Raw genomic sequence first — 18,000 nt, 5'->3', positions numbered from 1 at the left:
CGTAACAAAATCACACTAGTTTTCAATAAAAATGTCCATTTATTTGTACAATTTAGGAATAAATATTATATTCGGTACAATTAAATTATCCTTAAAATTATACTTGATAATGAAATGGTTCAAACAGGTATTCATTAACGATCAATTTCGAAAACAAGAATTTAAAAAAAAATGCAATAACATTATTCAAATATGGTGTAAGTTCTCGAAAAATTCTTTTTAAAAAATACCTATTAGGTAGGTACGTTAAACACTGTAGAAATGCAGATTTCATTTTCAAATACCAAGTAGAAAATCAAAATTGAGAATTGAAACGCATCAACGCATACACAATACACAATCTTCCAGCGACGAATTCTTGTTGGATAGCTAAGTATGATCCATTCTTTTGTGTAATCTTTTTGTGCAACTTAAATAACATTCAATGCGCCTTCTTTTTGTTTTTGCGAATATTTTGCGCTTTTGGTTTTCAAAGCATCGGGTAATATTTCTCCTGTGAAAAAGAAAACATGAAATTTAAGTGGTAGTAATTTGCATAATTTACTGTTTGATATAGGTACGTATACGAGTACATACGAGTATTTCTGGATAATTTTCCAACATTTTTTTTCTTCATTTTTTTTATTCCTCAGTTGAACAGAAATTTTCTTCAGAACTTTATTTCCTTTAATTTTTTTCATAGGCAACTTGGAAGAAGCCTCTTTTTGTATAGATTTCGAAAATTAATAATTTTTCCAAAATGAAACGACACCTATTTTCGATGTGTGAGAAGTCAATTTTTCGATCAGAGAAAAGAAAAAGAAATCATCTAGCCCGAGAAAAGCGAAGGCGAAAGATGTGAAAAATTAATAATTCGAAATGTAAAACAAAATAAATTATCATTCGCCGGCTACTGGGGAGAAAAAACAATAACGATTTCGCTAGATAGCAACTTAGGAACTTACCTCCAATCTTGCAAATCTGTTTTCTAGCGTACGAATCTGAGCCCGTCGTTCTTCGTAATCTCGCTCTAATTTTGTTAATATGGCGTCTTCATGAGACATAATCAGTTTTAAATGAGCTATTGCAGCCTGCAAATTCTCAATTTTTGAAGAAAGTAAAGCTTGATCATTTTCTTGTTGTCTATTATCTGCCATCGTTTCTGAAATGAATGAAAAAAAAAGAATTAGTAAAAGAACACTCCCCCCCCCCGTTGACCCTCGGGGACAACTTTTTTCGTAAAGGGGAAGTCCTAAGGAACATTTTTAGCCCTTGTACTAAAAAAATAGTGGCCCTAATTACAAAATGGCGGCCATTTTGATTGACAGGTCAGCCGAAATCGCAGATTTTGTGTTCCAACATAGGACTAGCAAAACATTTTTTATACCATACAAAGACTGATCGAAAAAGCAGGCAAAAATTCATCACCTGTCAAAATTTCAAGTGCTAAAATGCGTTTTTCGATTTTTGGTGAATTTTTGAAAATGAAATTTTGGCAAAATGTGAGAAAAAAAATCAAAATTTTACCAAATTGACCTAGAAAGCTGAAATTTGGGATATACCCCTTTTTTGACCTGCCAAATTGATTGGAAACTGTTTCAAACCGTTTTAAGCAGTTCTAGAAGATTTTTTAAACTCGAAATTCTCACAAAATTTCATCAAAATGGAGTTGGAAAGCTGAAATTTATTCTGCAAACTAATTTCAATGCGCTAAGAACTACTGCAGGTAAATTTTGAAGTCGTTTTAGAGCCTCGAGCAATTTTTTGAAAATTACTGGAGCCTCCAGCAGATTTTTGAAACTTGAAATTATAACAAAACATCAAATGGAGATGGGAAGCTGAAATTTACTCTACACTCCAATTTTAACACCCTCAAAAGACGACTTCAGGTGGGTTCAAATCATTTTGGAGCCTCCAGCGACTTTTTGAACATTATTGGAGCCTCTAGCAGATTTTTGAAACTTTGAATTTTTACAAAATTTCATCAAATGGAAATGGAAAGCTGAAATTTACTCTACATTCCAATTATAACACCTTCAGAAGACGACTTCAGGTGAGTTCGAATCGTTTTGGAACCTCCAGTGACTTTTTGAAAATTACTGGAGCCTCTAGTAGATTTATTCCCGCAACATTTTACAAAATGGAGTTGGCAAGCTGAAATATAATTTCAATGCGATATGAAGTCGACTACATGGTGGGTTCAAATGGTTTTGAAGCTTCCAGCTACTTTTTGGAAATTTCAATTTTCCAAAAAACGCCGTAGGTACGACCTTTTAAAAAGTCGCTGGAGGCTCCAAAACGACTTGAAAGCCACCAGCAGTCGACTTCGTATAGCTTATTGAAATCGTTTGCAGAATGAATTTCGACTTTCCATCTCCGTTTGATGAAATTTTGGGGAAATTTCAAGTTTCAAAAATCTGCTAGAGGCTCCAGTAATTTTCAAAAAATCGCTTGAGGCTCCAAAATGACTTGAAATTTACCTGCAGTTGACTTCGTAGCGTATTGAAATTAGTTTGCAGAGTAAATTTCGGTTATCCAACTCCATTTGATGAAATTTTGTGGGAATTTCGAGTTCCAAAAATCTGCTAGAGGCTACAGAACTGCTCAAAACGGTTTGAAACAGTTTCCAATCGATTTTTCATGTCGAAAATAGGGTATATCCCAAATTTCAGCTTTCTCGGTCAATTTGGTAAAATTTGGATTTTTTCCCTCATCTTTGGCCTAAATTTGATTCTCAAAAATTCACCAAAAATTGAAAAACGCACTTTAGCACTTGAAATTTTTACAGGTGATAAACTTTTGCTTGATCTTTCGATCTATCTTTGTACGGTTTGAAAAATTTTGTGCAAGTCCTATGTTGGAACGCAAAATCTGCGATTTCGGCTGACCTGTCAATCAAAATGGCCGCCATTTTGTAAGTAGGGCCACTTTTTTTGAGTACAAGGGCTAGAAATGTTCCTTACGACTCCCCCTTTAAGAAAAAAGTTGTCCCAAAGGATTTACGGGGGGGGGGCGGATGCAATTGATCCTTGAGCGGGCTCCCCGACTAGGTATATGTATGAATAGTATATTTTCACGTTCTTTACGTAGAGAATCTGATCAAAAAGGAAGGTACCGGTTGGTGAAGCACACTACCAGCTGATCAGCATGGATAGCTGCCATCAGCCAACAATGTATTTATATCACTTCCATACAATCTAATAAAACGTGAAATATTCCAACGCCCTGAAAAAATATATAATGAGCATTCAAGGTATGCTTTATGATAAAAGCTATCCGTGTAAATTCAACTCACCAATAATTTAACTGTAACAGGTTATAAACTGAAACGCACATTAACACAAGTACTCGATTTAGTGCACTATAAGAACACAAAAATTGGCCAAAAAAAACTACCTACTTCACAGAGCTACTTGACAATAATGAAACGACTTTCGCGTTGAAACCTAAATCATCCCTAGTGAAACTACCCCTTCTACTCGTGCAGAAGGATTGTGGTCCCAGGCGCTCCAGTAATCTGTACATATCCGGTTTTCATTATTAAAAAGTGGATGCTGGCCAGAAGACAAATACAAAAGGCAAAGTCCGAAGTCTGTCGCATTCACCAGTAGTCGCACTTAGTGATAATGGTGTAAGAATAGCGAACAACCAAATATCACGAACTGCGGAGGTGCATTTCTTCTCTCTATTCATTAACAATCAGACAATAGGTCTGGTATAAGTATGACCACGCTGCGTGAAAGAGCCCAGAATCACCAAAAAGAACGTAAAAAATGATTCTTGGCAGTAGACTCCCCACACCTTGTACAATATAGATTCATACGGCACCTCATAGCAAAGTCACGTCCCAAAAAGGTTACGAGTTTGCCAAAACGTTATGAGTTTGCTCAGTTTGCTGGTTAATCAAGAAAAATATTACGAGATTGCCCCCTATAATATTTATCTTCTCATTAATTTCTCGTAGTTCACAAACGACCTAAAAATTCTCAAAGTTGATATACCCAGCTACAAATTAATTAAATGAAAATCATAGGTGTAATCTATGGCTCGAGTTTTTCACTAAGAATTTTCCGTTACAAGGTGATTCACATTTAATTACAAACAAATTGCTCCGAACGCAAGATCTACTCGAGTAGGAATAAGACGAGTAAATCGTATCTATATTACGTTGTGAGGTTTAAGTAGGTACCTACGTATTAGAGAACATTGTTCATTGTATAAGTAGGTAATTCAAGGCTCTAATGAACGTCTTTTTTCTTCGCCGACTTGTATTATTTAACCTGCGAAGTTGAAAAATTATGTTTTATGAGTTCTTACTTGATTAATGGTATAATGATAGAATTATCATATAATCTATCCATAGACTTCCTTTTCATTTTCAACGTACAACGTACTTGTCTAACCCAGTCTAACAAGATGGTAAACGTAAAATCAAGTAAATATATCTGGTTGGACTGAAGCACTTATTAGAAGTGTAGAATTTTACAAGTCTATATAAGTTTATTGTTAAAGTTGCTTGCCAAAACATCATCTTATTGTTGATTCTTCGTGTAAAATAGAATCTACAACATTGTGCGTTGTTTGTCGAAAAACAACTTAAAATTTTAACCATCGAGATGAAAACATTTTTTTGAGATTTTGATAAACAATAATTTTCTTGTAAGTGATGGTTTTATTTTGAGGTATTTTGTTCTAGAAAAAATATTGTGGATTGAGATGGTTCCAAATTTGATTCTTTTTATGAGAAAAAAACAAACTGTTAAACTCGTATTAAAAAAAAAAAAAAAAAAAAAAAAAACTGAACAGGAAAAGCCATGAAAATATTGAAGTGTTTGGAAAATACGATCAATTAGATGAATAATTGATCGAGTATCATTCCAAACGAAGATTATTCGCGAACTTGAAGAATCAAGTCACCTTAATATGTCACAACAACCGGGCGAAAGTACAAGCAATTATTTATATTTATTCAACTTGTCAACCGTTTAATGCCGAACCATTTCGGTAACGAGATTTATCTGGTGACTTGGTTTATGTACCGAACGATTTTTCCGGTTTTCAAGAACGAGGAAAAACCCTACAGTTTGAACTTTTCCCGATGGAATTACACTCGCTTAAAAAAATCAGAATCTCGGAAATGCGTTACAATGTTTAATCATTTTTACCAATTGCCACATGTGGTGTTTCACTACAGTAGCCCACTGGGGATAATAAAATTATAAATTATGATTTTTCAGTTCCTTCCTGAGGGCGAGTTATTTTTCTATCGTTTATTTATTTATTTTTTGCACGATGGAGGAAGTATTTCGTACAGAGAATGGGCAAAGTAGGCCAAGAAAAATATGAATATGGCAATTTAGGTACCGAAAATTATACTTATCCATTTAATTAAAATCAATTTAAATTATACGTAATGAGAACAAAAATGTATCCAAAAAAGCAAACTTTTTATTGCCATTTCGTAAGTACAGGTATTTACAATAATAATTAATTAAATAAATCACACCTTCATTATATTTATAAATTAGTGCAAAAATTGGGCAAAGTTTAAAATAACCGTAAAATTATACTCGTTTATAGCGAAACAGCTGGAAAAAAATTGCAAAAAATTACGCCAGTGAACTGAAAATAGAATAATGAAGTAAATAATCACAATGCCCTAAAAAATATACTCGTAGTATGCAATCTTGTTGTTTTTATTTTATTGTGGTTTCTGTTGCTGGGTCGGCACATGTTGACCTTGTTGGATGACCGGTGCATTTTGACCGTATTGTTGACCGCTTTCGTTCGAGTGTTGATGTTGTTGTTGCAGTTTGTTGAGGAAAGTTTTCATGAATTCTCCTTTCGGGTCGAATTTTGCGGTAACTTGTTGCAGGATTTCGGGCTGACGTTCTTTTAAGAAGATCATCATTTTTTCGATGATCTTTTTATGCATTTCGGAGCATTTTTCGCAGCCTTTTTGTACAGCTTCGGGTAATAGTTCTGAAATTGAAGGTGGAATTTGAGGTTAGAATTGGCAATTTTTAATCGAGTGATGAAAAATTAGTCATGTACCAATTTTGTTGAGGGTTGAGACTAATCTTTCACGAGTGAATGACGTTCTAATATTAGTAAAATGGGTAAATTCAGTCGAAGATTTTTCTAATCTGATGAAGTGATTACTTACTATTATTCGAACGGGTACTTTTTTTGATTTAGACTGTTGAAAGGGAAGAACAATTGAAGCATTTTGCACCGAGGCTAATTTCTGGCAAAACTCTCAAAATGAAAAGCCTTATCAAACGATACTTACATTTTCTTTACTAAAAATTTATAAATTCAATTAAAAAAATTAATCAACACTGACCAAAAAAAAGGTAACTTGATGATTTTTCCAAGAGTCGTTTTTTTTTTTTTTTTTTTTTTTTTTTTTTTAATAAAAAATATAATAATTTTTATTTTGGGGTCAATGCTCGAAGGATATTAAAATTTGGTCAGAGTCACAATGAAAATTATAATAATACTCGTACGTAGTAAGTGAGGAATGCAGCTCTAACAATCATTTATTTTCCTGTGATTTCAGATACCACATCGAATGCCTAAATGTTGAAAGAGTTGCTTAATACACTTTGATATACTCATATGAAGGAGTTCTAAAACGAGTTATTTGTTGTTCGAGTGTTCCATGGTACGTATAAGTTGCCTATTTCACTTATGCAGGAAAAATATTGTCAGTATTATTTGTTAAGAACTCGAAAAGTTACCCAGGTAGATATCTTTTTGAAATTTTCACTCATCTCCTGAAATTGCTCGCCTCCTTCGAAATGAATGGGATCATTTCGTTGAACTAAAACATCGTGGCATTCTAAATCCTTATCATCAAGTAAAAAAAATTGTTTTCTTGAAACATGGTTCGTAAAAAATCGTAGCATTTTGTTAAAATATCGACTGACTGAATTAAAATGACAAATAAAAATGGGCCTGTCTAACTTAATAAACCAAATTGATTATAGAATGAAATTAGATAGAAAATTGAATTAGAATAATTTTGATTTCAAGGAGATTTTGACAAAAAGTCGTGTTAGCTGATGAAGTAATGTCCTCTTATTTTTTGGTTTTTCTGGAGACAATCATTCGTTGTTTTCCAAAAAGCCTCATTCTTTTTCGAAATGGAAGCAAGAGAAACACTGAACTTAAACTGAAGGGTCAAAATGTGAACGTAGAATGGAAAATCGAATTACTTTGAAAGAAAAGGGCGCAGAAGAGTATTTTTTTTAAAAAAGTGCGAATATTCAAGCTAAAAACTTTTGAAAACTATTTTCACCTTTCATCTGGCTCCATCAGAAAAAAATTGCAAATGAACAGAAAAAACGAATAAAACTTTCTTGTTTTTGAATTAAAATCAAATTGATTACTTATTACTCACTTGAAAAAAAAAAAAAAAAAACGAATTGTGAGGTTTTTTACATTAATAAGGCTTGGATTGGTTACTTTTTTGATTACTTTTTACTTTTCTTGTACAAATTTTCAAGAGTTGCTACAGAGTACTTACTGTTTTTTGCTAATGTATTAAAAAGTTGATTCTTGTTTTTTTTTTTTTTTTTGAAAAAAATTCCAAAAAATCTTACTTATTAGTTGTTTTTAGAACTTGTCCGAAAGTCGTGCTTTTTGCGCAAATTGACAAAAATTACAAAAAAAAACCATCTTTTAACCTTGAAAATTCCAAAAAGTCTCAATTTTTGAAAAAAAAAAACAAAAAAGTCTTAATTTTTTTACTAATTAATTACCAAAAACTAATGAGTTTTGCTAAAATTGTCAAATTTTTGCTTTCAGAAAATATTCTTGGCGATTGCTGAAGATTTCAACTTTTATTTTTATAAGAATTATTCAAAAGCCTCGCTTTTCTGCCAGAAATTGCCAAAAAATAGGTATCATTTTTTTGCCAATAATTCCCAAAAAGTCCCACGTTTGGTTGAAATTGTAAAAATTGTTTTTTTCAAAAAATTCTAAAATTTTCAATTTTTTTTCCAAAAATTGCCCAAAAATCTCGCGTTTTTGCCAGAAATATTTTCTGGTCATTTATTTATTTTTTTCATTAAAATGAAGGGTATTGAATTCTCATTTTTTTTAGAAAATTAGCTATGTTTGTTGAAATTTGAAAAGACAGTAAAAAGTTATACAATCTACATATGATTTGAGCTTTCAAATTTTCGTTGGTTGTTTCAAATCTACGATCAGTCTCAAAAGATATCTATGAGTTTTCAAAATTTGTAAGTTTCACAAAAAATCGCAGATGTGTAAAAATGATGAGCTCCATCTCCCTCTCCCTCCATCATTCTGGATAATTTTTTCGATAACTATGAATTTCGAATGAGGGAGTACGTTTTAAAATGTTTCGATTTTTTTAAAACGTAATTTTTGAAGGAGTTTTGATGTTTTTTTTTTCTCCCAATTAATCAACACTTTTGATTCAAACAATCAAACTAACTGACTGATGTCAAAATCGAAACAACTTGTGTAGGTACCTACGTGATAGTCTAATTTTCTTACTAAAATTGACAAAAAGTGTCCTTTTTCCTACAAATAAAGCTGCGGTAAAATATAATTTTTTTGGCAATAATTTCCAGAAAGACCAGTTTTTTACAAGAAATTGAAAAAAAATCTCACTTTTTTTCAAAGAATTACTCGAAAGCCTCGCTTTTTTGTATTTCTACCAAGAATTTGCAAAAAAGTCTCCTCTTTCGACAAGAATTATTGCGAAAAATATAATTTTTTCCAATAAAATTCTCATAAAGTAGGTACTGATTTTTGCTAAAATCGTAAAAGTTTTAATTTTTGACAAAAATTCTCACGTTTTGGCAAAATTGCCAAAGAGTCTAACTTGCTTTTTTGCCAAAATTTGCCAAAAAAGCACGGTTTTTGCTCAAATTGTTGCTAAATTTTGTAAAAAATTCTCGTTTTTCAAAAATTGGTAAACATTTTTAATTTGTAGCAAAGTGATAAAAATTGCAGGTTTTTTGTAAAAAAAAAAAAACAAGAAATAATCACTATTTTTAATAAGTTGTTCAGAAGTCTTGTTTGTTTGCTAAAAGTGGCAAAAAGTACTTTCTTTTGCTGAAATATCGTCGAAGATTTGTTTTTTTCATCAGAACGTTTCAAAATGATTCAACTTTTCAAAATTAAAAACCAGAACATTCTATTTTGTAAAATTCTGTTTTTTTGTGTTTTTGTTTTGATTTTTGCTCACGTTTTTTTACTTCTTTGGTCCCAAGCTTCTTTCATTTGGTAAAAATTGAGTACAAGCACTGCTAAAATTTAAAAAATTGTGCAATCTCTGAAGAAATCAGATGAAGCTCTGAGTTGAAAAATGCCTTCCTAATAATTGTTCTCTTCTGCTGATTTTATTTTAATTTTATTCAATTCTACCTAGTACCTAATCATCTACCTGTAGTCTTTGTTGAAAAAGTATCGATATTTTCAGGTACATTTATAAGCTTTTCTGAAAAGGCTCGTGGAAAAAGAACTACAGTCTGATACCTAATCATAAAATCAAACTTACTTTTTACATCAGCAGCTTCTCCGTTACAGGGTCCTTTATCGAGTAAACATTTGATATAAACATCTCTGATTTTTTCATTCCTAATCATCTCATTAGTCTGTTGATCCACCTGTTTGGAATTTTCTTCGCTGGAATTGGCCGGCGTAGTAGTACTGGTGCATAAAATTTGCGAAACTAAAGATAAAAATAACGCGACAAACGACACGAATTGATTCATTTTTTTATGGTATTTATATTTTACACTTGTACGAGTAGGTAATACGAATGAAATATGACAAATTCGCGCTAATAAAATAGATCGAGAAGTTTAGTCGTGTAAAAAAATGCTCAACTATTGAATGAAATAATCAGGTTAGGAATGTTTATATGGTATTCTTGTAACCTTCGATTCGAATTGATACGACTTTGTGGCGGGTTCATTGGTATAGAGTATTATTATCGTAGGCAAATTCAACCTCATCAATCGTTTTTAGTTTAGCAGTTACAATTAAATGCGAAAATTGCTTTTCACGCTTTCCATTTTCTGCTACGTTTCATTAATTTCGTCGATAAACACGCCGTTTTTATGATTCATTTACGCTCAGTCTAGTGTAATTTGTAGGTGTGCCTAGGCAGAAACATAGTACAGTTGGTTCCTGGTTCTTTGCAAATGATCCGGAATAGTTGGATGGAGGATTTTGCGATGAGTCGAGGTGATGCAGTTTCCTAGGTAAGTGTGTTTTTTTCAAGTTGGTTATTTATTTGTGGTGACATGACGGTGTAGATGTGATGGAAACGATGATTAGGTTTTAATAAGTTTTTACGTATAGAAGTAGATCAAAGTGATTTGAAGTTATTTTTATTATTTTTTTTTTAAGAGTAGACCAGATACCTACGCATCAAATAATTAAGTGAAAAAAATACTGGCGTGTTAGTTTGGTTGCAGCGATTTGATGTTTGTAGGAGCAGGTTCCCGGTTTTATTCTTGCTTTTTAGTTTTTTATTACAACTTCGGCGGAATAACGATGGGTTTTTATTTTATTGTTTGTGTTTTGGATATCTACTGGATGTAAAATTTGATTCGAAATTTGGATGAGATATTATAAAGCTCAAGTATTCTTTATGTTACTCATGAAAATTTGGCATACCTACTTTTATCGAATGCATGTTTCAGACGAGTAACCTAATTTTATTACAACGAACAGTGGTTTAGGAATTAATTCATACAGATTTTGAATTTGAAAATTGATTTTCGATCACACCTTTCATTTTGGTAATTTTTACTCTTCTAAATATTGATTTTTGATATGTTTCCTTTGTTACTCCTCTCTTTGAATGGTGTCTGTCACTACCACTGGTTTCGAACAGTGTCTGTCACTACCACTGGTTTTTTAATAGGTTTGAGAATTTCCACTGACTTAAATGGTGTCTGTCACTACCACTAGTTTTGAACAGTGTCTGTCACTACCACTGGTTTTAATCAGTGTCTGTCACTACCACTGGTTTTAATCAGTGTCTGTCACTACCACTGGTTTTAAACAGTGTCTGTCACTACCACTGTTTTGAACAGTGTCTGTCATTACCACTGGTTTTGAACAGTGTCTGTCACTACCACTGGTTTTAATCAGTGTCTGTCACTACCACTGGTTTTAAACAGTGTCTGTCACTACCACTGGTTTTAAACAGTGTCTGTCACAACCACTGGTTTTGAACAGTGTCTGTCACTACCACTGGTTTTAATCAGTGTCTGTCACTACCACTGGTTTTAAACAGTGTCTGTCACTACCACTGGTTTTAAACAGTGTCTGTCACCACGACTGGTTTTGAACAGTGTCTGTCACTACCACTGGTTTTAATCAGTGTCTGTCACTACCACTGGTTTTTTAATAGGTTTGAGAATTCTACTGATTTAAATGGTGTCTGTCACTACCACTGGTTTTAAACAGTGTCTGTCACTACCCCTGGTTTTAAACAGTGTCTGTCACTTCCACTGGTTTTGAACAGTGTCTGTCACTACCACTGGTTTTAATCAGTGTCTGTCACTACCACTGGTTTTGAACAGTGTCTGTCACTACCACTGGTTTGAAACAGTGTCTGTCACTACCACTGGTTTGAAACAGTGTCTGTCACTACCACTGGTTTTTTAATAGGTTTGAAAATTCTACTGATTTAAATGGTGTCTGTCACTACCACTGGTTTTAAACAGTGTCTGTCACTACCCCTGGTTTTAAACAGTGTCTGTCACTACCACTGTTTTGAACAGTGTCTGTCATTACCACTGGTTTTGAACAGTGTCTGTCACTACCACTGGTTTTAATCAGTGTCTGTCACTACCACTGGTTTTAAACAGTGTCTGTCACTACCACTGGTTTTAAACAGTGTCTGTCACAACCACTGGTTTTGAACAGTGTCTGTCACTACCACTGGTTTTAATCAGTGTCTGTCACTACCACTGGTTTTAAACAGTGTCTGTCACTACCACTGGTTTTAAACAGTGTCTGTCACCACGACTGGTTTTGAACAGTGTCTGTCACTACCACTGGTTTTAATCAGTGTCTGTCACTACCACTGGTTTTTTAATAGGTTTGAGAATTCTACTGATTTAAATGGTGTCTGTCACTACCACTGGTTTTAAACAGTGTCTGTCACTACCCCTGGTTTTAAACAGTGTCTGTCACTTCCACTGGTTTTGAACAGTGTCTGTCACTACCACTGGTTTTAATCAGTGTCTGTCACTACCACTGGTTTGAAACAGTGTCTGTCACTACCACTGGTTTTTTAATAGGTTTGAGAATTCTACTGATTTAAATGGTGTCCCTCACTACCACTGATTTTAAACAGTGTCTGTCACTACCCCTGGTTTTAAACAGTGTCTGTCACTTCCACTGGTTTTGAACAGTGTCTGTCACTACTACTGGTTTTAATCAGTGTCTGTCACTACCACTGATTTTGAACAGTGTCTGTCACTACCACAAGGTTTTTTAATAGGTTTGAGTACTTCCACTGACTTGAATGGTGTCTGTCACTACCACTGGTTTTATACAGTGTCTGTCACTACCACCGGTTTTAATCAGTGTCTGTCACTACCACTGGTTTTAAACAGTGTCTGTCACTTCCACTGGTTTTTTAATAGGTTTGAGTACTTCCACTGACTTGAATGGTGTCTGTCAATACCACTGGTTTTATACAGTGTCTGTCACTACCACTGGTTTTAATCAGTGTCTGTCACTACCACTTGTTTTAAACAGTGTCTGTCACTACAACTGGTTTGAAACAGTGTCTGTCACTACCACTGGTTTTTTAATAGGTTTGAGAATTCTACTGATTTAAATGGTGTCTCTCACTACCACCGGTTTTAAACAGTGTCTGTCACTACCCCTGGTTTTAAACAGTGTCTGTCACTTCCACTGGTTTTGAACAGTGTCTGTCACTACCACTGGTTTTAATCAGTGTCTGTCACTACCACTGATTTTGAACAGTGTCTGTCACTACCACTGGTTTTTTAATAGGTTTGAGTACTTCCACTGACTTGAATGGTGTCTGTCACTACCACTGGTTTTATACAGCGTCTGTCACTACCACTGGTTTGAAACAGTGTCTGTCACTACCACTGGTTTTTTAATAGGTTTGAGAATTCTACTGATTTAAATGGTGTCTGTCACTACCACTGGTTTGAAACAGTGTCTGTCACTACCACTGGTTTTTTAATAAGTTTGAGAACTTCCACTGATTTAAATGGTGTCTGTCACTACCACTGGTTTTAAACAGTATCTGTCACTACCACTAGTTGTGAACAGGGTCTGTCACTACCACTGGTTTTAATCAGTGTCTGTCACTACCACTGGTTTTAAACTGTGTCTGTCATTACCACTAGTTTTAAACAGTGTCTGTCACTACCACTGGTTTTTTAATAGGTTTGAGAACTTCCACTGGTTTTAAACAGTGTCTGTCACTACCACTGGTTTGAAACAGTTTCTGTCACTACCACTGGTTTTTTAATAGGTTTGAGAACTTCCACTGATTTAAATGATGTCTGGGTCATTCCATGTCAACTCAACCAACGTTTTTGGATCATGTCCTTCGATTTTGTTCAAATTTTTTTTACAGTATCTACCCACCCAGTAAGTAAGAAAGCCGCAATCAGTTTGGTCCCAGCCCCCTCAGGGGGCGGGTGGGGGGGCTTCCATTATTTTCACATTGTCTCGAGGTACTCAACTTTAGCAGCCCATTCCTCCAAAACTATGATACTTTGATCAAAACTGATTTCACAGTTCGAAAGGGCATTGAATTTTGAACTTTTTAAGTATTTCGAAATTTTCAAAAGTTGAAAGTTGAACTTTCAATTTGAAAGTTCAAATTTTAAAATGGCGCTGTAAGTGGGAGCTACCATTTAAAATTTCGAAAAAATTTCCATAGATGTACATTTTGATACTTTTTTGAAATTTTTAGGTTTCGAGATGGAACTCTTGACGGAGAGGGAGCACCCCCACCCCCAATTTTGGGTGAAACTTTCAAAAGAAAATCTGGGGCATGTGATATATCGAATTGTATGTTATCGGCGACGCTGAACACGAATATGACATCAGATTTTTGATAGGACCCCATCCACGGCCCCCAGCACCTCCTCAAAGGGGGTAAAAGTTTAAAAAAGCGTTTTGTTCGTGTGACACATGGAATAGTATGTTTTTGGTGACGCTGAACACGAATATGACGTCAGATTTGTGATTGGGCCGGTCCACGGCCCCCATATTCGTGTTCAGCGTCGCCGATAACATACAATTCGATATATCACATGCCCCAGATTTTCTTTTGAAAGTTTCGCCCAAAATTGGGGGTGGGGGTGCTTCCCCTCCGTCAAGAGTTCCATCTCGAAACCTAAATATTTCAAAAAAGTATCAAAATGTACATCTATGGAAATTTTTTCAAAATTTTAAATGGTAGCTCCCACTTACAGCGCCATTTTAAAATTTGAACTTTCAAATTGAAAGTTCAACTTTCAACTTTTGAAAATTTCGAAATACTTAAAAAGTTCAAAATTCAATGCCCTTTCGAACTGTGAAATCAGTTTTGATCAAAATATCATAGTTTTGGAGGAATGGGCTGCTGAAGTTGAGTACCTCGAGACAATGTAAAAATAATGGAAGCCCCCCCACCCGCCCCCTGAGGGGGCTGGGACCAAACTGATTGCGGCTTTCTTACTTACTGGGTGGGTAGATACTGTAAAAAAAATTTGACCAAAATCGAAAGACATGACTTTCAAAATCGCCTTTTTTTGGTTGAGTTGACATGGAATGACCCGTCTGTCACTTCCACTGGTTTTTTAATAAGTAGGTTTGAGAACTTCCACTGATTTAATTATTAAAATTTTTATTTAGTCTACTTATACATATAATTGGGTGAATTTTGAAAAATTTTTGAATTGTGATGTACAGTTCAGTTTCTATTTATTTCGCATTTTAAATTTCAGATCAACATGTTACTCAACTTGAAGATTAAAATCTAAAATGGAGTGTGAAGAAAGAAATGTTGGAATGGATTTTCAACTTCATATCAAGATGAATTTCCCATCCAGAAGTGAGGAAAATTTGATCACGTACTTAAATCAAATTTTTTCCTACCTAACCCAAATTCCAAATTACTAAGTACTTAGTTGAAATGGCTTCGAATTAATGTTCGGTGGGTAAGTTGAAAAGTGAACAGATATCATTATGATGTCAACTTTTACAAAACCTGAAATTGAAATGAGGTGGTTGTTTGCCTTTCAATCTTGGGATCAACATTGTCCTCACAAATTGTAAATTTTCAAAAGTTTTCGTCCTCGCTTTGTTCGGACAGGAAATTGTTCTCTTCGTTTTTTGCTCTCGATTAAAGAAAAATTGTGTGGCTAATATGTATTATCTTAGTTGAAAAATTTTCTGGCACTTGGACGGGGGGGGGGGGAGAATAGAGGGGTGTGTTGATAATCACAGAAACCATTTATAATAATCATTTACTTAGGTATACCTACGAAAAAATTACTGAAAAAGGCGTAAAAAGTACGAAATTATGTGTAAAGTTTCGACCCTTCTCTTACCCCCAAGAAATTCGTAAACGACGTTTGCAGAATGCCTTGCTAATGATAAATCGAAATAGTAAATGTATCATTGATCCTCCCTCCCTCCCTTCCTTCCGTCCCCCGCCTGAAAATGAAGTCATCAAATGTTTGAAAAATGTCCTGCCAAAAGTCCTGCTGAAGTCGGTTCTTTCATTTTGAAATTTGTTTCTAATTCTGCGTCAGGTAAATTGAAGATGAGTAATTATTTAATTAATAATTTTTTTTGTTTGATTTTTTCATAGATACTTGCAATAGACTTACCTTCCTGAACCATTGGACTAGATAATGCAGTTTTAATGAAGTTCGTTTCCTTTTCTTGATCCACTATATGTACTATCCATTAGCTGTGAACATGTGAACATTGAACAAGCATGCAGCTTTTTACTTACCTATTCAGATAAGTACGTAAGGTACATGTACTTATGTATGTTGTACTATGTAGGTATGTTTTCAATTAGGCTTCTAATTGAGAAAAAATTTAAGCAATAAACACCAAAATTCTGCGAAAAAAATATTCACCAATTAAGTAAGCCCAACTGTTCAGGTACGAGTACCTAGGTACTTTTTCATAAACCAAAACACCTGAAAAAATTCTATAAAAATAATTACAACAATATGTACTTGCATATTTTGAACTTGGCGAAGTCGAGAACCTACCAAATAAAAAATTTTTTCACCCAAGTTTACGTGTTTGGTGGTACCTACCTATACATACAAACAAATCATACCAAAGAATAAAATAAATCTTATCTCGTTAATGATCTAAAAATAATAATTATTAGACTCGAGTCGAGTAGGTAATTACTCGTGTCGGATTTTATGTTTTTCGGCGATAGAGATATCTTCTCATTAAATAGATACTGTATAGTACTATTTCAAAGATGATGATCATGTAACATATTTAACACTTGTTTAATTCATTAACCTTGAACGTGGTGTGGTATGTTGAGGGAAACTTTCGCAATTACGAGTACGTATACTAGGTTCAATGATAATTGAATCTTTTGTATACTAATATTTTTGTGGTGTCTTACACGGATTTAATTCTAATGATAAGCGTATCTTATGTGTTATTTTATTTCAATTATTTATGTACGAGTACCTATACGTCTACGTACAGAAGTCATTTTAACGTTAAGTTATATTAGCTATTTATTTTTTAATGGATCGAAATAATAATTTGAAAAAAAATCTCATATGTATTGTTTCAGATGTCTCATCTAACATTTTTTCAATTCTACTGATAATATCGATGATTCACCTTTCGAGCGATATGTCTAATCTTATAGTTTCCTTTTGTACGGTTTCAAATAGGTAGGCCTGTGGCCTACGTTCTGCGATACGAATTGAAGATAATATCGTACGTAAACCCCACCAAAGGTGATTATCATTTTATCGTACTCTTTTGTTAACTTCGCAACATAATAAATGACTCGATGACGTAATATTTGTCTGTATGTTTCAGAAATACATATTAACAATGTCATTGTCAATGCTGCTCCAATAAAATAACTCGATCGTGTATTATCACGCTTAATATCGCCTAAAATGATCCAATAAAAAATACTCGAAGGAAGAAAGCTAAAGGTATAGCTTAATATTTCGACGAAAATGCATAAGTATTTTAGTCAGGTACTTTCGTAGTCGTGTCCTGATTTTAAAACCGCGATAAATCCACCGAAAACAATTTTTTGTTACACTTACGTGGCGCGATATTTCGAAGTTTTTGTAACATTTTTAAAAAATTTTTAATTAAGGAAATGAAACGATTACGAGAAATGTTTTCTATTATAATATGGGTTTAATTAATCGTGTTGTTTTAATTTTCAGGGTAAAATATTGTCGTTTGCAGTTCGTACAGCTCGTTTTTTCTCTTTATTTTTTCGATGACCTTGTCGCGATCGTGTCAATATGTGAATTTTGAATTTTGCAGTCGTCGACTCATGCCAGGTGTACACTTATATTTTAATCAGGTGAGTATATTTATGCGAAATATTACCCTCAAAAATTGCAGACTGTGGGTAATTGGATTAAAAAAATTAGGAAAATTATCATCGTGATGGTTCAGCTATTTTCATATTTTCTTCGTTGTATTTCAAGAATCAAGATTATTTTTCAGAATAATTTGTTCTTTGAAAGTGTAAATTTTAGAACAAAGTTTATTGTTTTGTTGACTATTTAGTAGCTTCATTTTGGTATTTTTTTGTTGAAAATAAGTAGGTACATATTTTCAAGTGTTGACGGAGATTGTAATTTTAGTGGTTCTCAAAATTGCTTTTTTTGGTTCTAAATTTTACTCAAGTAATGTTTTAGCCAAAGGGCATTAATTAGCTAGTTTTAGGAAACCCTGATCACCATCAAAAGTGCCAAAATATATTCCTCGAGTATGTAGAAGTATTATTCACCCCTC

At 33.8% G+C, this 18,000-nt stretch overlaps 1 protein-coding gene and 2 long non-coding RNA genes across 4 annotated transcripts in view; 1 reads left to right on the top strand and 2 right to left on the bottom strand.

The window, feature by feature from the left end:
* Positions 1 to 19: 19 nt before the first annotated feature.
* Positions 20 to 3,441, bottom strand: LOC135840263 (uncharacterized). Its single transcript, XR_010557719.1, has 3 exons — positions 3,275 to 3,441; positions 945 to 1,141; positions 20 to 493 (listed from the first exon to the last, which is right to left on the bottom strand). It is a non-coding gene; the product is annotated as an uncharacterized LOC135840263 (long non-coding RNA).
* Positions 3,442 to 5,421: 1,980 nt separating this feature from the next.
* Positions 5,422 to 10,817, bottom strand: LOC135841872 (allergen Tha p 1-like). The gene is made up of 2 exons (XM_065359077.1): positions 9,518 to 10,817; positions 5,422 to 5,961 (listed from the first exon to the last, which is right to left on the bottom strand). The coding sequence occupies exons 1-2, from the start codon at positions 9,732 to 9,734 to the stop codon at positions 5,681 to 5,683; spliced, it is 498 nt and encodes a 165-aa protein (XP_065215149.1). The 5' UTR covers positions 9,735 to 10,817; the 3' UTR covers positions 5,422 to 5,680.
* Positions 10,818 to 16,608: 5,791 nt separating this feature from the next.
* The window catches only part of LOC135841876 (uncharacterized), a 214,071-nt gene continuing 212,679 nt past the window's right edge, over positions 16,609 to 18,000 (top strand). For both annotated transcript variants that reach the window (XR_010558009.1, XR_010558008.1), the window contains exons 1-3: positions 16,609 to 16,970; positions 17,056 to 17,177; positions 17,421 to 17,563. This is a non-coding gene — a long non-coding RNA (uncharacterized LOC135841876). The remainder of the gene's footprint in view (positions 16,971 to 17,055; positions 17,178 to 17,420; positions 17,564 to 18,000) is intronic.

Source organism: Planococcus citri, chromosome 3, assembly GCF_950023065.1.
Source record: "Planococcus citri chromosome 3, ihPlaCitr1.1, whole genome shotgun sequence".
In the NCBI taxonomy this organism is placed as follows: Eukaryota; Metazoa; Arthropoda; class Insecta; order Hemiptera; family Pseudococcidae; genus Planococcus; species Planococcus citri.
This window is presented reverse-complemented; position numbering and strand designations above follow the sequence as displayed.

Excerpts from the sequence above, each read along its gene's own strand:
- LOC135841872 (XM_065359077.1), bottom strand. The coding sequence starts at position 9,734 with ATGAATCAATTCGTGTCGTTTGTCGCGTTATTTTTATCTTTAGTTTCG. Across the intron at positions 5,962-9,517 it reads AGAAGCTGCTGATGTAAAAA|AACTATTACCCGAAGCTGTA; the intron begins GTAAGTTTGATT and ends CTTCAATTTCAG.